The sequence below is a fragment of the Scyliorhinus canicula genome, chromosome 19, assembly GCF_902713615.1.
Source record: "Scyliorhinus canicula chromosome 19, sScyCan1.1, whole genome shotgun sequence".
Classification (NCBI taxonomy): domain Eukaryota; kingdom Metazoa; phylum Chordata; class Chondrichthyes; order Carcharhiniformes; family Scyliorhinidae; genus Scyliorhinus; species Scyliorhinus canicula.
The window spans coordinates 83,306,211-83,329,149 of NC_052164.1; the positions used below are offsets into that span (position 1 = coordinate 83,306,211).

General features: G+C 38.9%; 2 protein-coding genes across 2 annotated transcripts in view; one reads left to right on the forward strand and one right to left on the reverse strand.

Moving 5' to 3' along the window:
• Positions 1 to 13,795, forward strand: part of LOC119954088 (vacuolar protein sorting-associated protein 26B-like) — a 44,103-nt gene extending 30,308 nt beyond the window's left edge. Inside the window, exons 4-6 of the mRNA XM_038778962.1 lie at positions 4,285 to 4,460; positions 5,755 to 5,897; positions 8,934 to 13,795. Coding sequence (XP_038634890.1) covers positions 4,285 to 4,460; positions 5,755 to 5,897; positions 8,934 to 9,071 — 457 coding nt within the window. The 3' untranslated portion in view covers positions 9,072 to 13,795. The remainder of the gene's footprint in view (positions 1 to 4,284; positions 4,461 to 5,754; positions 5,898 to 8,933) is intronic.
• Positions 13,796 to 14,256: 461 nt separating this feature from the next.
• The window catches only part of thyn1 (thymocyte nuclear protein 1), a 31,443-nt gene continuing 22,760 nt past the window's right edge, over positions 14,257 to 22,939 (reverse strand). The window contains exons 5-8 of the mRNA XM_038778963.1: positions 22,784 to 22,876; positions 22,005 to 22,100; positions 17,481 to 17,631; positions 14,257 to 15,121 (exon numbers count right to left, since the gene is read on the reverse strand). Coding sequence (XP_038634891.1) covers positions 15,075 to 15,121; positions 17,481 to 17,631; positions 22,005 to 22,100; positions 22,784 to 22,876 — 387 coding nt within the window. The 3' untranslated portion in view covers positions 14,257 to 15,074. The remainder of the gene's footprint in view (positions 15,122 to 17,480; positions 17,632 to 22,004; positions 22,101 to 22,783; positions 22,877 to 22,939) is intronic.

Below are 22,939 nucleotides of genomic sequence, written 5' to 3' on the forward strand. Positions count from 1 at the left end.
GTCTCAATCTTTGGGGAATGGGCTAACATATAATCGGCCTTTAATAATTAGGTGATGTCTGACTTGTATGCAGTCTAATGGCTCAAATGGACTGCTGAGATCAGGTCAGAAACATGACTATAAATGTGGTAGCAAATCCCAACATGATTGAGTGCTGCATGTAACATGAGTGACTTAGGGTGAGATTGTTAACTCCCTCAAGACCCATCCACTTATACAGAGGTTAAAATCAGGCCCTTAGATGCAATCATTAACTAGTTAGAAATGTTTCTCCCCACGTGCAACAGCCATAAGCTTATCTGGATATATGCAAGTTTTTTTCCCCCTTCAGAATTGTTTTGCATACAAGAGGATTTCACTGTTTGTGGATTTGACTGTAGTTGAAATGACATGTACTTCCATGCAACATTGAAGGAACATCAAAGTCTCAGTTGGATTCTTGGGGGTAATTCTTACTTTTGCTGGTATAGAATTAACTACCTATCGCATAACCTGTCTAATATCCGTTTCCAGTGAAGTCACTGGAATGTAGAATTGGGCGAGGCTTGTAATGGGTGGTCAGTTCAATATCACCCATTTTACAATATCCAAAGTAAAAATTGCCCCCTTTGTCCTTTTCCATTTAAGTTAGATAATGAACTGGCAAAATGGGAATAGTGTATATCTCTTGAAGACCAAAGTGAAATCCATCTTAACAGAAATGATATTGCCTTTTGCATAGATATGATTTTAAGATCTTGTGCTTTAGATGTGAATATATTTACTTTACCAGCAGCAGCTTTGTTCATGTTCAAGTAGACTTTGACCAAATAACCTGAGTGAATATAGAACATACAGTGCAGAAGGAGGCCATTCGACCCATCGAGTCTGCATCGACCCCCTTAAGCCCTCACTTCCACCCTATCCCCGTAACCCAATAACCCCTCCTAACCTTTTCTTTGGTCACTAAGGGCAATTTATCATGGCCAATCCACCTAATCTGCACGTCTTTGGACTGTGGGAGGAAACTGGAGCACCCGGAGGAAACCCACGCAGACACTGGGAGAACGTGCAGACTCCGCACAGACAGTGACCCAGCGGGGAATCGAACCTGGGACCCTGGCGCTGTGATGCCACAGTGCTATCCACTTGTGCTACCATGCTGCCCACACAAGTGATACAAGTCGTTTCTTTACTAGACTATAAATGCAAACCTGATCAATTAACTGCTGGTTCAAAACATTGTCTATTAGCATACCAAGTCATGGAATTGAGCTCCTTCACTGTGCTGAGATTCCAGTTTTGGTTGCTGTGGACACTGTTGCTGAATTGAGCCTGATGAAAACCACCTTAAAGTGCTAATGACTGCCCCAGTTGCAGTGTAAAAAGGGCCCGGGAACTAATCACTTGTGTTTCCTCAGCTGTAGGAAATAGTCTATCCCAGCAGGAGTTTAAAAATTCATGTACAGTAAGATTTCTTCGCCCTATTAAAAACAACAAACTAAAGCAAATGAGCTATCTACTTTACCATTTTCATCAACAGCTTACTTAGGTGGTGTTGAATTTCCCTGTGATTCTCAAAACTAGAAATAATTAAATAAAATTTCATTAATAAAGTGGACCCAAGTCCTGCTCCAAGAAACTATTGGCTGAAATGAACTTACGTGTAAACTTACTGATGTCTGTCATTTTGTTTATTTCACTCTTTCTTGCTTAGTTCAAGTTCTTTAGGAACCATTTTGTTTCCAACCTCTTCACAGCCTTGATCCAGAAATGGATGCAAGAGTTGAATACCAGAGAAGAACTGCGAATAGCTTCCAAGGCATCGAGGAACCTGCATAAAAATAAGGTTTTTAAGTGTCAAGGAGAGAACTGCCTAGCTGGGGACTTGACATAAAGAAATGTAGTCATGGTTTTGGTGGTCAGTTGTCAGATATAAGACATCACTGCAGAAAGTGTCTCTGGTAAACCCACCATTAGCTGCTTCATTATTGATCTTGCCTACCGCACAAGGTCACTTTATTTCTGATTTCCCATGGCTGAGCTCCATTCAATTCTTGAAAATTAAGAAGCCTGTACAAACCTACATCTGAATCTGGAAAACATCCAGGTTTGGGTTAGCAAGTGGCACCATGTAAATGTCAGGTAGTGGCCTAGCAACATCCCTGACCTTCAACAGCACCATTACTGCCAGTTTCACCACTGTTAACATTCTGGGGATCATAATAATCGCTTATCGTCACAAGTGGGCTTCAATTAAGTTACTGTGAAAAGCCCCTAGTCGACACATTCCAGTGCCTGTTCAGGGAGGCCGGTACGGGAATTGAACCCGTGCTGCTGGTCTTGTTCTGCATTACAAGCCAGCTGTTTAGCCCATTGTGCTAAACCATCCCCTGGTTCCCAGCCTCTCAATTTGACCAGGCATACCAACATAACAGTTACAAGAGCACAGTAGAGAGAGGGTGGATACGCTGTGGTGAGTGGCTCATCTCCCAATCCTTCAAAACCTAAGGACAGTCAACAAGGCTCAACTCAGCAATGTGATGGAATACGCACTACATGTCTGGATGTAATCACAACAGGCAAGAAGTTCAACACTACCCAAATCAAACAGTCCTTACTCCCATTCCTGCCACCCTTTCTGAAGAATGAGCTGCAACAGAAACCCCACCAAGAGTGAAACCACCAAGAATGAGCCGAGCTGCCGGATCATGAGAATGCTATCAATTTTAAGGTCCCGTACAGATTGAAGCCCAACTTAACGTTTGCTTGGGCATATACTGTCACTATTCCTTCATTGCTGGCTCAAAATCCCAGAATTCCCTACCGTACACCATTGCAAGTGTGCCACCACTACAAGTCCTGCAGCAGATCAAGAAGAGGATTCACCAGTAGCTTCTTGGGGATGGATAATAAAAAAAGTAGCATTATTAGTACCACCCATAAATGTGGAATTTGAGTCACAATGAATGTTCTGTACAAAACAACTGTTGTGCATGATCTGTAGTTCTAAAGTATAAAACAGTGATACAGTTCAGTAGAATATGCTTCCCATTAATTTAGTCCAAAATGTCAACTTTATCCATGCTGTGATGGTTCGTGAAAATTTGTGCAATTGAATTTTCCTCCCTTCTAAATTGGTAGTTTTAATCATGTCTACTTCAAAATATGCCACGGTTTTTTCATTTTCTTACATGGCACATCATTTTGCTAGTTGTTTTGTTATTATGAAGCCTTTAAGCATAACTGTAAAGCCAGAAACTACATGCTGACTTTGCAGGTTGGTGTACAGATGAGGCAAATTAAATGCCTTCATTTTTAATGTCTTGCTGAGTGAAGAAACCACCTTGGGTCCACTGCATTGATAATTTACTTGTGTTGTAGCCTAAGATTTAATTTTGCTTGCACATCTTCTTAACTGCATTCTTTTTGAGGTTTAAAACAAGCCTGTTTTTGAAAAGTGTGTATGAGATACTGTGGACAGGATTCTCTGTCCTGCCGCACCAGATTTCCATTGCGGTGGTTAGTTGGTCATTTCACATGTGTGCAATTAATTTTTAGATTCACTTGTGTGAAATATCAAAGGGACTAAAACAATACTACTGTCCAGAGAATAATGTTTATGCTTTATGAACACCCACACTTAAGCATAGCTGCTAAGAGGTAATCGATTGCTAAATTTTGCCAGGTCTCTCTGCTTTTGAACACTTGACATTGGAATGCTTTGTCTTGGCATGTTAATCCACGGTTTTGTAACTGATAATATAGATGTTCATCGAGCAGTTTAGGCTGGATTTGAACCATTGTCCCAAAGGTGACAGGTTATTGTTTAGTCCACTGCCATCTAGTTCTTTTTTTTTAAGAAGGCATAATCATTAAAACTTTTTAAAGACTTAAGATAATTAAGCAAATCGCACATTTAGAAGGAATTCAGTGTATTGAGATTCTACTTCTGACGGCAGCAGTACTAATGAATCAATCGTTGTTCAAAAGTGCACTCAAATTCTTAGCGGTCATATTGTGCAATAAATTATGTGTGCACTCTGAAAACTGACCGGTCTTGCACTGCTTATAAAGTGTTAAACTGTTGAGAATTGCAACACCGCTTCTTTCTTATTTAGCATTTTCGTTCAGAGGATGATACTTAAATGGCTTCATAGATTTATTTGTCTCTTGCGGTATATTTTTCTATAAAATTCTAATATAAAAGTGGACATAATATTTTGCAATCAGCAAAGGAAATTGAAATCCAACATGAAAACCGCTAAGTGATTGTACAAGTCCTTGCACCTCTTCTAATTCTAGGTACCATTTGAAGGATGTCATTGTGGGAAAGATCTATTTCTTACTGGTTCGGATCAAGATCAAACATATGGAGATTGACATCATAAAAAGGGAAACTACAGGAACTGGACCAAACGTGTTTCATGAAAACGACACAATAGCAAAGTATGAAATAATGGATGGAGCCCCAGTCCGAGGTGGGTAGTGAAGCTCTTGAGCAAAACCTTATTTGCACTTTCTCTACAACAACAACACTGTCTTTCTGGCCAATTTACTTTAACAGTTATATCTTGGAGCCAAACTGAATGAACGTTGGCCGATGTGTACTAGAACAGCCTGAATAACTCCATGAAAATATTTCATCTTTTTTCTAATTTTGAAAAATATTCCTCTTAAGTCTTTCGTTCTTAACGTTTCAGTCCTTACCAACAGCAAGGAATCGCTGAAAGAACAACTCCAAAATAACTTTTTTTAAAAGTTAATTTTTTCAACTTATATTTCACAGGTCTGAAGGAATCCAATTTGGATTGTGGCTATGTAGTCTGATATGGTTAGTGTAGTCGGTGGGAATTGCACTGGAGTCCAGCAGTGCTCAATGTTCGGGCTGCTATGCTTCAACATTTTAGGAAATAATCTGAAAGAGGGTACTAGTAGTTCCATCCCAGTATTTGCAGGTGACACACACCTAGTATGATTAACGTAGTGAAGGATGTGCTTGAGCTACGTGAGGTGTGAGGAATTTGGATGGTGGGTAGGCAATTGACAAATGCAGTTTAATTTAAGCTGTTTATAATTTAGGGGTTTGGGCAGTGTTGGAAAAAACAGTATTTACTACCCATCCCTGGTGCACAAAGCACTTTAGGGAATTTTCTCCCCAGGATAGATCCAGACAGGACTCTGCCTGCACTAAATAATACTGTGTATGTCTTGAAAGGATAGCGTTAACTGGTCAGATTCTCAGATAAAGGATGGTAATTTTGTGAAGTGCAGGAATGCCACCACTGTCCATAGACCTGCACCCAGCATTAATCACTGCTTTGATGAAGTCTACAGTAGCTTCAGTGTTGCATCCAATAAGTGCACGCAGATAGGTATGGCTAGATCGGTTGAAAAGGGATCGGCTTATGAGGTCAACTGTCCTTGAAAATTCCTGTGTTCGTAAATGTGGTAAATTAAGTTTGACAATCCACATCTTTCACTTTGTAGTGGTGGTTTGAATCACTTGTAATATTCCAGTGCTACTGATCCAATTAAGTATGGTGTTACAATATTGTATCAAAAAGCAGGGAGTATTGTAATCTGCTTTGCTGCTAGTTCAACAAGTAACGGGCATGAGTGGTCTCACATTGGACCAAAAACCAGAAAAGCTGCACTTCCAATTTTAACGCGGATCAGGGCTTTAATACCTCTTGCTGCCTATTTAATACATTGCCAAAAATATATATGTAATATTCAATTTGTGCAGAGCTTTTTTTCATTTTTTTTTGTTAGGTGAGTCCATTCCTATCAGGCTTTTTCTGGCTGGATATGAGTTGACTCCAACTATGAGGGATATCAACAAAAAATTCTCTGTACGATACTACCTCAATCTTGTTCTTATTGATGAGGAGGAAAGGAGATATTTCAAACAGCAGGTAAGTACTAGTTAATGTAGTCATTGAGTAATGAAGATACCCCATCTATTAGCATACCCAATTTATACTGGTAAATATTTCAGAATATATCTCATTTGATCTGGTTTATCATTTTAAAACAAATGCATATACTCTTGAAGAAGCAGGATTCTGGATGTGAAGGGGCCATTTCACCTCCTATTGCCAGAGTCACAGCAGCTGTAATTGAAAACTATGGCCGGGATTTTCTGGTTCCTGCCTAAGGTGGGAATTTTCATGAACAGGACAGAAAATTTGACGGAACAAAAATCCGCTGACTTTGGGTGGGAATTCATGGGATCAGAAAATCCTGGCCTATGACTTTTACAGAGTTATCCCCGTGATAGTGTTCTATGGTTTTATATGCACCTGTTGTGTTTTTTCTACAAGGTGAAACTATTTGGATACAGGTGTATTTTTAAAAAAATAATAATAATAATAATCTCCACAGAAGTAACATTTTTCTGCACAGGTTTAGAACATTCTTCCCCCTAACCTCCATGACCACTTTTCTCACGTGGTTGGAGATTGTGAATCTAACTAAAACCAACACAATATCTGTACCTTCAATGGGAAAGTTGATAAACTCCATTAAAATAATAATTTCATACTATATTTATCACCTTTTTCATTGATAATTTGTAAATTGACAGAAAATAAAAAGGTTTCATAAGCAATCCAAAGTTAACCTGCTGACTGTACAAAATAACCTTTTTTTCCAAACCAATGTTTCGATGTATAGAAGTTTTTTCTTATTTATTCATGGGATGTGGGTGTCACTGGCTAGGCCAGCATTTATTGCCCATCCCTAATTGCCCTTGAACTGAGTGGCTTGCCAGGACATTTCAGAGGACATTTAAGAGTCAACCGCATTGCTGTGTGTCTAGAGTCACATGTAAGCCGAACTGGGTAAAGATGGTAGATTTCCTTCCCTAAAGGCCATTAGTGAATTGATGGGAAAGAGAAAATGCTGGAAAATCTTAGCAGGTCTGCTGAGATTTTCCAGTATTTTCTCTTTCCTTTCAGATTGCAGCATCCGCAGTAATTTGCTTTTATCCAGTGAACCAGATGGGTTTTTATGATAATCTACAATGGTTTCATGGTCATTTCCATATTTTTATTGAATTCAAATTTCACCATCTGCTGTGATGAGATTCAAACCTGGGTCCTAGAGCATTACTCTGGGTGTCTGGATTACTAATCCAGCGACAATGCCACTTCCTCCCCTATGGCCGGGATTATACATTCTTAAATAGATTAAGACAAAGAAAAAATTGGCTTAACCATAGAATTGGCCTGAACTATTAGTATGGTTTAAACTAGAGTGAGTGATTGCTCTTGCCTTTGCATTGTACCCTTAAGTGGTTCTATAAGACTGGTTGTAAGGGCTTCCAAGAAACGTCCCTCTGCGATATCTACTGCAGGCAGATACTTCAAAATAGCTCAGGCAAGCTAAATTGTTACGGCTCGAGGCGCTACTCCACAGGTGCAGCAACTTTCATCTAGTTGATGCCTCTCACTTTGTGGCTTTTGTTGAAAGCAACTGTGTCAACTGCTTACCATGGAGGTTCTTTGCAAATTAAATGCAAGCCACAGACTGCATGGAGGATTCTGTAGTGTGACCATTTTCATCTGGCCTTTCTCTTAAAATTGAACCGTAAAAAGTGCTTAAAACATTGGAGTTGTCTTTGGTTAGATTATGTTCAGAAATCAGTTGGTAATTATTAGAAATGTATCAGCTAGGACATGCAACTGTTTCTCTTGCGTTTGTAATCTGTGAAAGATCCTACTCCATTGGTACACTACAGAACTTTTTATTAATTACTATATTTTGCAAATTGTGCGTATTTTAACATAAGTAAAATGTAGTCGATACACGCTCCATCGGACCGCAAATTTCATGCACTATCCTCACCAATGACTGGTCGTATTAATTCCTGGGAGAAACAATTGCTGCCAGACATTCAGCAATAAAATAAGTTCCAGTGAAAGTGATTACCTGTAAGTCATCAACAGACATACTTAACTAGCCACCTAATTTCTCCTCTGCCGTCTGAGTAATCTATTTGGTGGCACGGTAGCACAGTGGGTAGCACTGCTGCTTTACAGCTCTAGGGTCCCAGGTTCAATTCCAGGCTTGGGTCACTGTCTGTGCGGATTATGCACGTTCTCCTTGTATCTGCTTGGGTTTCCTCCAGGTGTTCTGGTTTCCTCCCACAAGTCCCAAAAATCGTGCTGTTAGGTAATTTGGACATTGAATTTTCCCTCTGTACCCGAACAATTGGCGGAATGTGGTGACTAGAGTCTTTTCGCAGTAACTTCATTGTAGTGTTAATGTAAGTCTACTTGTGACAATAAAGATTATTATTATTATCTTCATGAAATTGTATTTCAACTGGTGGCACAGTGGTTAGCACTTCTGCCTCACGACACTGAGGACCCGGGGTTCGATCCCGGCTCCGGGCCACTGTCCATGTGGACTTTGCACATTCTCCCAGTGTCTGCATGGGTCTTGCCCCCACAACCCAAAGATGTGCAGGGTAGGTGAATTGGCAACATTAAATTCTAAATTGCCTCTTAATTCGCAAAAAATGAATTGGATACTCTAAATCTATAGGAAAAAAAAAGAAAAATAAGACAGACCACTGCTGTGAACTTGAATTGTGAAACACATTTTGTAGTGTAGCTACCAAACAGAGGTATCTTTGGTCATGGGGGAACTCGGCACTATAAGTTGGCTTTCTCAACCGCATTTAATTCAGGGCAGTTGACATCATTTAAATTCAGTAAACTTGATTTTGTTTCTTCCATGTTTTATTAGGATACTTTAGAGAGAACAATGTTATATAGAGCCTCTTTAATATTAATGACGTTTCTTGTGTATAGTGTTAATGTTCTCCAGTAATAGTTTTTAAACTATATTTTCCCCTGGAAGCACAACATCATTTTAATGTCATGAAGTAATGGTGACAGAAATCTGCTTGTGTGCCTTGTGTCACTTCTTTTTCTTATATATAGGAAATCACTTTGTGGCGAAAAGGCGATATTGTTCGAAAAAGTATGTCCCATCAAGCAGCCATTGCATCACAGCGTTACGAAGGATCGGCAAATACTGGAAACAAACCATCGGTACAAAATCAGGATGAAGATAACTAGCCCCGTTTTTGTCAGTCTAGGCAGCTAGATTAATAACATAACCTACAAAAAAAATCAATGGCAGAGAAATTAGTTTGTTTCACGTTGACCCAATTCCCTGCAGAATACTTCTTTGGGCAAGAGAAGATGGGACTGAAATGTATAGGGTAGCCTTTGTGTTTTATCATTTGAGTTAATGCAGATTTTTATTTTACTTAAAACACATGGTGGAGCAATACCAAGCGAAGCTCAGAGTCAACTAGTCCCAAGTTCCGTTATTGTATTGTCTTCAAGCATGTGTAGTTTTTGTCCTATCATGAAGAGCACTTGAATCCAGCACTAGTTTATCAACCAGTTTTTTTTACTATGAAAAATTAGCCATTTCTTTTGAAAGGTTTTCACTTTAGGTTAATCCTACTATGATCAAACATTGGTATCTGCTTACGTATCCCAATTTGCACTGAATTCAGCTCTACACTCCACATCTCATACTAAATTCAGCCATTATTGTCTCTTTCCATCCCCACCAAACCCACAGGATGTTATTATGATATAATAATTATGCTTTAAAATTAAATTATCCGAATGTTTCCATTATTAATGCATGCAATGTCTTTGGCTGTTTCTATACATTTGTCCAAATGTATCTGTTCTCTAAACATTTGAAAGATGGGCAAGTTTTGTATAAAAATTACACAATAGAAATTCTTTTTTAAGCATAAGGAAGGTGAGAGTATAGAATTTTACAACACAGGAGGATGACATTTGGCCATTGTGCCTCTGCTGTCTTTTTAAAAGAGCTATCCAATTAGTCCCATTGCCCAGCTGTTTTCTCCCAGTATTTAGCAAATCCCCTTTTGAAAGTTACTATTGGTTCTGCTTTTGGTACCTTTTCAGGCAGTGAAGTCTAGATCACAACACATCTCACACCTTGTGCTGAAAATAGTTTTGGAGTCATGTATTTTCTTCTTCGTAGGAAAAAAACATTGTACATAAACTTCCAATGGCATAAAAATAGTTTAAGTAGAGAATTTCAATACATTCATTTTCCTCTGTAGAAATGGTGAACAAATGTTAACATTCCATACAGATATCTTATTCCAATGTGCCATTTTAATGCTAGATATTTTACTCCCAAGCAGGACAGTTTATGGCACAAGTATATATGTTGTATTTGTCACACTATAAATACAATATCTGGATAGGTTCAAAGAAGCACGCGAGGTGGGATTTTGCACCTAAAAATAATGTTCATCTTAACACGGCAAGTGCTTTTAGTGTTTGTGGTAATTAACAGGCATTTTAAAGCAGGACTTACGCAAGGAACTTTGATTTAAGCATGCAATAGATTAGTGTTCAACATCCTAAATTTGTCCATAGTACCATCTAAACTTAATTCAATGTACCCATTTTAAAATCAGCTAAGGTAGTTGCAGATGGGAAAGCCGGAAAATGGTTTCCAACTGCATCAAAACATCTTGTGGTGTTAACTTTTGACTTTCTATCCTGAAAAAAGATTCTAGTTTCTGGACATTTTTTCAATTATTGTTATTTTATTTAAAGTTACATATTTAAACGTGTGTACTTAAGCACCATTATCAACTTTAAAAATCCGAGGCAGTCTAAAAGAGCATGCAGCCCTGCAGAGGATTTCTTAAAAGACAGATGATCTGAAGCCATTACTTAATAAGCACACTCGGAAAAATGCAGTATTAATGATTGGTATTGGGCACTCTCTTAAATCCAAAAGAATAATTAATTTTATAAATGATGTTCTCTTTTTGTTACTAACCAGATCATGTTTAATATGGGATGGTGTTCCATTTGTGTTTCCATTATTTTCTTAATGATCATGAAAACTTGTGGAAAATGAAACTGTGATCGAATAATCTATTTAAATAATAGATACTACATTAATTCCAAGTCGGCTTCCAACTATAACAAGTGTTTCCTCTAGTCTCAGTCAACAGTACAAGGTACAAACTTGATAATCTGCTGGTTGCCAGATCAATGCCGAAGGATACTTGACGTTTCAATCAATCAGTCATTCAGATTTAGGAGTTCTGTTAGTTCTCAGCTATGTTGCTTAATTGGACCTTTGATCATTGCTAGCCGTCTCTATTCAGGAGAGGGGAAATGACTGATGTGCCACCCTAAATAAAAAGGGGAAACACTGGGTAACTGAATCGCAGAATAATAGAAATGTACAGCATGCAAAGAGGTCAGTCATCAATTGTGCAAGATGGAAGACTTCAGTACAAGAGCACCTCTTGATTTCTGAATTAGAGCCACTTTGATGGAAAAGTCAACAGCCTAGTTTGGAGCTATGTTTTTTTTTGGGTGGGTGGGTAATGACTATAAGCTAGGAATTTGACTTTTGCAGGATGGGAAGGGAGAATGATACCATGAATGCTGCAGTCTTTGTATAATTTGTTTTTTGCATTTTTGTTGTAGTATACTGTAGCTTTCAAAATATTAAATTGTACTTCTAGACAAAATCCCTCTCAAGTTCATTGTCAGCCTAGTTCTAAAGAAAGCATCAGTTTGTCTTCAGACATTTTTTGTTTGTAAACTGAATTACAAACCAATGGTTTTGTCTTAATTATAAAGGTGTAATTTGAAGTGGAAAATATTTGGATGTGTCTCTCAGTAATTAAGTATCTGCCAAAAAGATCTTTCAGTATTTTTTAAATCTCCATACGTTTCCTGATCACAAAAGAAACAAATATTGCATGTTTTATTTTGAAGTCTAAATTATACTACAATCGTTTAATAACCTGATGGACTTGCTCCGTTTCAGCATTAACAGCAGAAAATTAACTAACTGATTACATCAGTATTCCATAACTAATTTTGTAGATGTTGGACTTATCAGTTGTCACCCTGCTTTTGTTACATTATAAAACTTGATGTCACTTCAGTTGAAACCAGTTTATTACTAACAATTTGAACTTTTGGATATAAATTCTGAAATTGCATTGGCCATTCTTGCCTGATGTTTTTATTTTCTAATTTCTCATGGATTACTGAAATTCGATGAGCCAAGAAGTATGGCCAATGGGCAAACTTTTGGAAAACTAGTTTTTTTTTTGTTTCTGGAGCGAATGATGGATTATTCAGATTCAAATTTTCTTTTATAGTTTTTGAAAATAAAAATGTTGGCCTGTTTCATAATGCATATTAAAATTGTGATATGAAAGTGGCAGTCATCAGTTAAGAATACATTTGCCCAGGCCTTTGATCAACATTCATTCACAAGTTTCTATGTACCAGCCGTGCTTGTCTGGTGGGGGTACAAAGGGGAGGTGGGGTGTATATTGGCAGGTGAACAACAGAAGAGAACAAAATCTTGCCCAGTACTAAATGTATCAGGTGAAAATTATTACATAGCCATCACATGGCCTCTCTAAAGGGGCACTGGGAGAGATAGTAATGACATTCCATGAAAAGGAAGAGGTGGAAAGAGGAATTAAGTTGATGCCCAGTTTCCCCTCACTGCTTTCATGTGTTTATTTCTACATGTGCCATTTTGTCCAGCAAAATATAGGCCAGGATATCTTGTCACATTTGATTTTTTATTGAGATGTGAACAATTCTAGTGCGCAATTAGGTTTAAGTAAGAGTCTGCTGTTAAGGCAACCTCAGTGTAATCAGTCAGTGCGTTCTGCTCTGTTTTTGGCTTATTTCTTTGACTGCTGTGATGTGGAGGTAGTGTTCTCTAGGAAGTCTTTGTACTTAATTAACTTTCAAAGTACTTTTGTACATTGAGTCAATTGGAAAAGATAGGACTTGCTGAAATAAATTATAAAATGCCTTGATAATCTTAGTGTTAGAGAATATCATTGTAATTTTTCCTGGATAGTTTTACTTCCAGTAATCCAGGTCAGTGATGCCTTGTCTTAACTTCATTTATGAACTGCTATCTTAGTTTTGTGGTTTACAAAAAAATTAAGAGGGAGGAGAAAGACAGAATGTATTGTGAATTTAAGTAGAGATTTTTATTATGAGAAACAATATATATGTAGTGATGTGGAAAAGTTTTATTTTGTTCCCCCAAAACAATAGAAGATAAGAAGACTATCATGATGAAGGCTTTTGTCACGCAACTTCAAATTAGTTACATTCTTCAATTTTTTGTGATTAAATCATGACCAGAGTTCTTGCATTGGACTGCATAGGGCCAGGTGATGAGCTGCTTTGACATTCAAACGCATCTGTTTTCAGATTGATATTTTGCAGCAGAAACTAATAACCATCTCCTTAATCCTCGACCAGAAAAGACTCACCAAAGCCTTTGAGAAGTTCTGTCCTGATTGAAATTAGAGAACTAAGAAAACAGCTCTCAAGAGGGTGAAAAAAATAATCATGTGACAGCTTAGCTTTTTATAGTAACTAGTTACTGTAAAGGAATTTTGTGTACATCTTTGTGAAACTGCCATTGTTGAAAGGATATTTGCCTGCTTGTCAGTAGCTAGCCTGAAATAGCCTCTTCAAATAAAATTGTACATGTCTTACAAACACCAGATTGTTTTAAAATGGCACAAAAGGCTATAGTTAACTGTTTTAGATAGAACATTCCTTTTAATATTGTACGTGCACAATTAGTTTTTTGAAAATATAATTTTACAAAATTACCTTGACTAGTTCACAAGTATGAAATGTCAGTGAGAAAGAAGGCAGATTTGTACATTTTCTTCCAATGATAACATACTGAATTTTACAAAATATAGTTGTCAAACATAAAATGTTGTTCTGTCTTTTATTGCTTTATTATTGTCTTTTACAATGGTCATTAGCTTTGGTAAAGTAACAGTAAAGGTGATCTCCGTTCTAGATTAGCCTCAGTAGAGGTAAATGTGCCGATGGGTCATACAGCTCATCGTTTTGGTTCCTGAAATGGTGTAACTTAACGGGAACCTTAAGCCGCTCTGTAATAAAATGGGGCTTGAGTTTTATTTGCTGCGCACTGCTGCTGATGGGAAGCACCAAGCAGAAGTTGCCTATTTCCTCAAAGAATAAACCTTGTTTATTTCAGTAAACAGATTGCTCACCTGCGCCAAAACCTGTTGGTCGGCTGGGGATGTAGTTCCACTGAGGCAATGAAAAACATTTTTCTCCTCCAACTATTCAATAGGCCACATTGATGTATCAATACTTTGAGAAATTTTGTTAAAGGTTTTAATAAAAATATTAATTAACTGAAAAATTACTATGAAATAAAGTCAACTTTATTATAAGATACAAATACAATAATGTATACACCAAGTTGATACTTCATAGTTACATCCGTGATGTTTTATGTCAACTTCTATTCATATGCATGATTATTTTACACCTGATCTGGAAAGTACCGATTGTTCTAATTGTAAACTGATGTATTCCTTCTACAACAGTAAGTCAGCCTAATAATAATGCATCCCTTGTGTATTGAGAACAGAAGTCACCACAGGATCTCAACACTAAATGTACCAAAATCCTATGTCACCAATAATTTTTCTTAATTTGTGTTATGGCAATTTAAACAACTGCGAAACAATTTGAATGCATTTTTGAAAGTGTAAACAAGTGCCAGTGTTCCAATGGTACACTTTTAACTTAAGTTGATTGACATGCAAGGGTTTTTTTTTCTGGCAGTCATCACAGTAAAATTACACCATGCAGGAGAAGGGTCAGATAGCTAATGTTTCCCTCTGCCTGCACCACTTTATCTGCACATAAAATTGAAGACTTTTTAAACTTGCAGGTAAAGTCAAACCAAGCTATGTATTTTCTATGTTTTGCTGCCATTCTAAGAGCTGCATAAAGCCGGCATAAAGTTGGCTTGGCCCACAAAAGATAATATGCATACGCCTCTGTGGGGAAAAAAATGCTGATTGCTGAATCTAGAAGATTAATCTCTACTTGCAATTTTATTCATTCTGAATTCCACCCCAACACCAAAGAAAATGTTACTTTGGATAGACACATTCAATAACTGGAAGACTGACGATCATTAACGGCTCTCCCATCAGCAACCTCTTCCATTTAAACTGGTTTTTTGTCTTCAAGACTCAGGACAAAGTCAAATTCCTCTGATAAAGTAACAAAAAAAATCAAAGCTTTTAAAACTGTAAGCTCTTCCTTTCTCACAAAAAACCTTACCATTAAAAGTGGTAGGAAGAAAATTCATAGTAAAACGGTGCACAAGGACATTGACACTTAAAAGGACTCTATTAACAAACATAACTAGCTTCATGGATGCAAGCATCAGTGTTAAAGAAAATGTGGTCTTCACATTGAGGATACCATCCATCCCAAATGGGATAGGATTCGAACATTTGGCAACTCTAGACTAGGCATCCACGTGGTGCTGTGGGCCATCAGCAGCAACCGAATTGTATTCAACTGCAACCTCATGGCCCAACATAGCCTCTATTCTACCATTACCACCAAGCCAGCGGTCAATCCTGATCAAATGACTGCAGGAGAGCATGGCAGGAGCAACATCAAGCATACCAAAAAATGAGCTGTCAACCTGATGAAGCGACAATACAGGACTACTTGCACACCAAATAGCATAAGCAGCAAATAATAGACAGAGCTAAGCTCTGCAGTCCTGCCACATCCAGCTGTGAATGGTGGTGGATAATTAAGCAACTCACTGGAGGAGGCAGCTCCACAAATATCCACATCCTCAAAGATGGGGAGCCCAGCACATGTGTGCAAAATACAAGGCTGAGGCATTTGCAATAATATTCAGCCAGAAGTGCTGAGTGGATGATCCATCTCAGTCGCCTCCGGAGGTCCCCAGCATCACAGATGTCAGTCTTCAGCCAATACGATTCTCTCCACATGATATCAAGAAATGGCTAAAGGCACTTGAAACTGCAAAGGCTATGGGCCCTGCCAATATTCCGGCAATAGTACTGAAATTGTGCTCCAGAACTTGCCACATCCCTAGCCAAGCTGTTCCAGTACAGCTACAACAGTGGCATCTACCCAGCAATGTGGAAATTGCCCATGTGTGTCCTGTACACAAACAGAACAAATGCAACCCTGCCAATTACTGCCCTCGCAGTCTACTCTCTATCATCAGCAAAGAGATGGAAGGAGTCATCAACAGTGCTATCAAGCAGTACTAACTCCGCAATAACCTGCTCACTGACGCTCAGTTTGGGTTCTGCCAGGGTCACTCAGCTCCTAACTTCTTTACAGCTTTGGTTCAAACATGGACAAAAGAGCTTAATGCCAGAAGTGAGGTGAGAGGACTGCCCTTGACATCAAGGCAGCATTTGACCGAGTATGGCATAAAGCAGCCCTAGCTGAACTGGAGTCAATGGGACCAAAAGAGAAAATGCTGGGAAATCTCAGGAGGTCTGGCAGCATCTGTAAGGAGAGACGAGCTAACGTTTCGAGTCCAGATGACCCTTTGTCAAAGCTGGTTAATGGTACTATCTATAAGAGGCACTGCAGTAACCCGCCAAGGTTCCTTAGACAGCACCTTCCAAACCCATGACCACTACCAACTAGAAGGACAAGCGCAGCAGATAGTGAGATGTCCATTCACCATCTATAGATCAAAAGTTCAACAGCAAAATAAAAGGGAAAATAAGGGAATAAACAGGAAGGACCCTTATACAGTTGTTAAACACTTCTCAAAATACTCACTTCTAAAAGAGAAAACTATGAAATTAAACTTTGATTTAACAATCAATGAAATAAACTTGCCTCGCCATGGGTTTCTAACAAATACTGGGCAGTTTACTGAACCTCAGCCAGCTAGTCACAAGACTGAGTTTAAATTAATATTACTTTTTCAGTACTTGCACTGAAAATATTTAAAGTAAAATAATTCTGGAAATTTATAGCATTACTCTGCATCGGGAGGGGTTAATGTTTTGGTTGGGACCATTGAATTAATTCTTAAGAATGATCACACAAAATATTAATTGGCTTTTTCAGTTGCTGACTTCACTTTTCCAGGAACCAGTTGCCAATGAATGTTCTAAACAAGGAAAATGCTCAATTCTACACACCACTAATTATAAACTGGCAGCTATTCTTATCACTAGCTGATTTTTTAAAAAAATCTTTGATTTACCAGCAAACGCTATCTTGTGACTGATTACAGGGCACAACACTAATGATGTTGAATCAGCTGACAAGAGGTGCCAGAAAATAAGTCTTCAGTAATAATCAGGTTGAAAATTTAGTTTTGCGTCAACACAATAGTTAATGAAAAAAAAATCAATTTTTAGAAATAGTAAATTTTAACTCCTTATGCTGACAAATCGATGCTTCATTTTCTCACATTGCCCAATGTGAAGACTTGGTAACTCACATAATTTGATGGGACTAATATTTATACTGCCCTTACAACAATGTGATATTGCTTAGAAATGGAGCAATAGTTGTGGTTACTACAGTATCAATATAATGCACCAACCTCACCTTTGGCTAGTGGCTGTATGGAAAGCCTAGCCCTGGTAAAGAGTGCCATGTTTTTCAGTGGACCTTCCTTGGTTTTGTGTTCTTGATGGTGTCGCTTCATTTCAGCCAGAGAGATGAAACGCTTCATCATCCTCACAAACTGCACATCCACCTGGAAAAGTCAGGAGTTTAGACAGAGAAGCAAGATGCATTTCTATCAGATATTTTCATTCTTCCAGCGCAGATATTTCATGATACCTCTCCCTGATGCATCCAACCCTTACTGTCGATATTAACCTGTGATTCAGCATTTAAATTATAGTTCGTCCTCTTGACTTAAGTTGCTATCAATTCTCGCTTGCAGCCATCACTACCTCACACTAACTGACAAATCATAAGTCAGAAATGAGATTCGCCTAGTTACTAAATTGTTTAACTAATAATTTAATATCTCATAATGAAAGATGCAAACTTTGACTGGTCAAGAGAAATATTGACAGCAGCCAAGAAATAAGTCAACCTTCCACTTGTTTAAAGAAGATAAGTTACATAGTGGAAGGCAATGAATACTATTATTATTAAAATAAAAGCACAAGAAATTGGATGATCAGATCACTGCTGGGTGGCATTTTTTAAACATCAAAAAGTATGACATTTAATTACCAGAAATAAGCCATTCAATCCACCTGGTCCATGCTGGTGTTTATGCTCCACATGAGCCTCCTCCCAACCCTACAGTATGTAAGCTTATAATCTTACATTCCTTTCTCCCTCTAGTACTTGTCTAACTTCCCCTCAAAAGCATTGACCCTATTCACTTAAAGTACTCCATGTGGTATTAAGTTCCACATTCTCAACAGTCTGGAAAATAAGTTTCCTTTGGATTCTTCATTAAATTTAAATAAAAGGGTAAACATTTGAATTATATTTGAATGGGTTGTGTATGGATTTTGCGTTCATTCCAGTAGTTGTGGGCCGCAAAGAGTATCTGGTCAACTAGTTTCTTAAGCTTTACCTATGACACCAACCCAATTATTACGGAGCTGCATATATATGCTGTTTAACAGTCTCCAGTGGCAGTGGCTAATCAGATCATTGCACGCTACAATCATGTAACTGCTGGGTTCATTAAAAATTCAAAATCATCAGGTATGTCGACAAGATATGACAAATAATATACAGAACAGAGTATTAATGACATCTATTGAGTCTGCTGTAATGACCATGATCAGTTGAAATTAACTGAACAAATATGAGCTGTAAAAACATGGGGGTCATTTTCCATATGTGAAAAAATCAGTGCAGGCCCAAAATCCAAGAGAAGCAAATAACATGATTCTCTCCGGCATGTTTGGCATCTTCCTCCCCCACCCCCCGATGCCAGCCCGGTGATGGGAAAGTGGCCAACATTGTGCCGTGAAGCATGATGGTAAAAGAGGCCAACAGATTTGTGTGTGGGGGGAAACTCCAGCTGAAGCAGAATGGATTTTGAGGGAACCCCAGGACAACATCTTGCAACTGGAACTTTCACTGCTAACACTTTGTTTTGGAACAGTGAGAACAAGGCTCTCTCAAGAACAAATAATACCTATATACTACAGGATTGTTTAACTCAAACCATATAAAAAGCGTAAGATTTTGACGGCGATAACCCGGGGATCAATATTCGCAAGACAAGACCAGAGTTTGGAAACTTACAGGGCACACCCTCTACAGCAAGCCTGTCCAAGTTCTCTCTAGTGGGCAGTATTGTTGTTCAAATTGTGAGTCTTTAAACTTATATAACTGTTTCTTAAGTGTGAAAGTAAAGGCTATATTTAAATGCAAATCAAACATGTAGTGAGTATCAATTTGTCTGTGTCATCAATTGATGCCAGCAGAAGGCTGCACCAAAGGAACCTCATTTCAATACATTACCATGTCATTAGTAAGCTCTCTCTAGACCCCCCAGCCCGCCCCTCCCAAAATCTTGACCCGTCACGACGGTGTGATTTACACCACTTTTGGCCAGGCGTGAGGCAGGCAGTCGAAGGGATTCCCCCTGGGGGTGCAGAGGTATGTATAGCCCCCCCCCCCCCCGAGGGGATAAAGAGACATGGCAGTGCCAACGTGTGCTATAGCAGGAGCCCCATTGGGGGAGGGAGGGGACATCAAGGGGCGGTGGTGTGTGGCAATGACTGGTCGGGGGAGGAGGGGGGGAATCTGCCAGTGATTACTGTCTTGGGGGATGCAGAAAGAGCTCCAAGATGTGGCCTGGGTGACATTGGGCCGCAGCGCTTTTCAGGGAGCTCTTTAAAGATGGGGCCTCAATCTGTTTGAAGCTGGTTCCCAACTCTAAAAGTTCAAGCCTCGCTGAAGTGACAGCATTAACTACATCCACTCACTTTGGTTTCTAAGATGCTCAAGATTCCATAAGAAGTCCACCAATGAATTCACTCAAGTTTTTCTTGCTGGGACTGACACTTTGCCTTTTTTTTTTGTAAGATTCTGCCCTTTATGTATTTCCCTCTCTTTGGGGAAAAAGTGCCTATGGGGTGCGATGAGCTCTACTTCATGAGCCAGAGCGCATTATGGGGTAAAATTGCCTGTTTTCTATCTATTGTGAAATAATCAGTATAAAGAGTAACAAACAGATAACCCTGTTCACATTCGAATTTATCTCGCAACAAAGCTTAGTCATAGTAGGGGCTGGTTTAGCACAGGGCTAAAGAGCTGGCTTTTAAAGCAGACCAGCAGCACGGTTCAATTCCCGTACCAGCCTCCCCGAACTGGCGCTGGAATGTGGCGACTAGAGGCTTTTCACGGTAACTTCATTTAACATAAGAACTAGGAACAGGAGTAGGCTATCTGGCCCCTCGAGCCTGCTCCGCCATTCAATGAGATCATGGCTGATCTTTTGTGGACTCAGCTTCACTTTCCGGCCTGAACACCAGAACCATTAATCCCTTTATTCTTCAAAAAACTATCTATCTTAAAAACATTTAATGAAGGAGCCTCTACTACTTCACTGGGCAAGGAATTCCATAGATTCACAACCCTTTGGGTGAAGAAGTTCCTCCTAAACTCAGTCCTTAATCTACTTCCCCTTATTTTGAGGCTATGCCCCCTAGTTCTGCTTTCACCTGCCAGTGGAAACAACCTGCCCGCATCTATCCTATCTATTCCCTTCATAATTTTATATGTTTCTATAAGAACCCCCTCATCCTTCTAAATTCCAACGAGTACAGTCCCAGTCTACTCAACCTCTCCTCGGAATCCAACCCCTTCAGCTCTGGGATTAACCTAGTGAATCTCTTCACACCCTCCAGTGCCAGTACGTCCTTTCTCCAGTAAGGAGACCAAAACTGAACACAATACTCCAGGTGTGACCTCACTAACACATTATACAATTGCAGCATAACCTCCCTAGTCTTAAACTCCATCCCTTTAGTAATGAAGGACAAAATTCCATTTGCCTTCTTGATCACCTGTTGCACCTGTAAATCAACTTTTTAGCGACTCATGCACTAGCACACCCAGGTCTCTGCACAGCGGCATGTTTTAATATTTTATCATTTAAATAATAATCCCGTTTGCTGTTATTCCTACCGAAATGGATAACCTCTCATTTGTCAACATTGTATTCCATCTGCCAGACCCTAGCCCATTCACTTAACCTGTCCAAATCCCTCTGCAGACTTCCAGTATCCTCTGCACTTTTCGCTTTACCACTCATCTTAGTGTCGTCTGCAAACTTGGACACATTGCCCTTGGTCCCCAACTCCAAATCATCTATGTAAATTGTGAACAATTGTGGGCCCAACACTGATCCCTGAGGGACACCACTAGCTACTGATTGCCAACCAGAGAAACACCCATTAATCCCCACTCTTTGCTTTCTATTAATTAACCAATCCTCTATTCATGCTACTACTTTACCCTTAATGCCATGCATCTTTATCTGATGCAGCAACCTTTTGTGTGGCACCTTGTCAAAGGCTTTCTGGAAATCCAGATATACCACATCCATTGGCTCCCCGATATCTACTGCACTGGTAATGTCCTCAAAAACTTCCACTAAATTAGTTAGGCACGACCTGCCCTTTATGAACCCATGCTGCATCTGCCCAATGGGACAATTTGTATCCAGGTGCCTCGCTATTTCTTCCTTGATGATAGATTCCAGCATCTTCCCTACTACCGAAGTTAAGCTCAATGGCCTATAATTACCCAGTCTCTGCCTACCTCCTTTTTTAAACAGTGGTGTCACGTTTGAAGCTTACTTGTGACAATAAGCGATTTTCATTTCATTTTTCATTTAATTAGTCCTGGCACACTAACATCTCGCAATATGCTCCATGAGTTTTTACGCTTGCTGCAATTTGTTGCTGAAATACTATAAATATATATAATTTGTCCTGGAAGCACTGAAAATGTCAGTTTACAGGCACTTGGGTGATAAATCACAGCATTCCCCCAGGTAATTTTATGATGGTTCTTAAAGTTTCTGAAAGACTCATCTTTTTTTATGGTTGCAATAAAATGCAAAAGAATACTGTCACTTACCATGAACCATTTAGGATTTTCCTTCGAGCTTCTGGGGTCATAATGAGGATCCTTCTTGTCAAACTGTGTGTGATCAACATAAGATGCCTTTACGATCTTTGAAAGAAACAACAAGAATTCCAAATACAATTAGAGAGGAAGGAAATACTAATCTGTTACACGTTTTGTGATTGTTCAAAGTTTATCAAAACAGTGAATTTAGGCTTTTTTAAACCACAGATTAAAAGCACTGACAAATTATTTATTGCCTTTGGATGAAGGCAGTTTTCTCTTCAGCTGTACTGTTTATTTTATATTCAATGGCACATTGGATCACAGTGCCACACTTAAATGCATCAAATACTGCTCAATATTTCAATCCGATCAATCACGTCTGGGTCCAGAGGGGAAATCATTAATTAAATTTCCTTTTGTTAACCTTGTTGGAGGAGACAATAGTTTTAGAACTAGTTTTACTCTTCTGCCAGTTCTCCCCCAATCTCCCTCTAAAGGCAGTGACTCCTCCAATTGGGGTTCAAGTCAACCCATTGAGTCCCTACTCAATACCATATGGCATCCAGAGTCTTGCTGTCAATAGGCTACAACAAATGGCATTATATTTCAGTCCCCAGCACAGATCTGTCATTTTAATGAGCAAAATATTTAAGGGGGAGGCACCCATTAGTTGCAACAATATAAATTCCACTTATTACAAATGTACAAGAAGAGATCACAGTCCAAAAATGCTTGAAGAGCACAAAACAGGTACTAAAATGTCAATAGATATTAAAAATGAAAACCTTGACAACTGCGGCGATTCCAGGCTCTTTACAATTGCTGTGGTAGAAAAAGGCCAGCTGCCCCACCTTCATATCTCTCATGAAATTTCGAGCCTATTATTACAGAATAGACAAAATAAACTATTTCACTGCACACTTTTCTACCTGGATGCAATA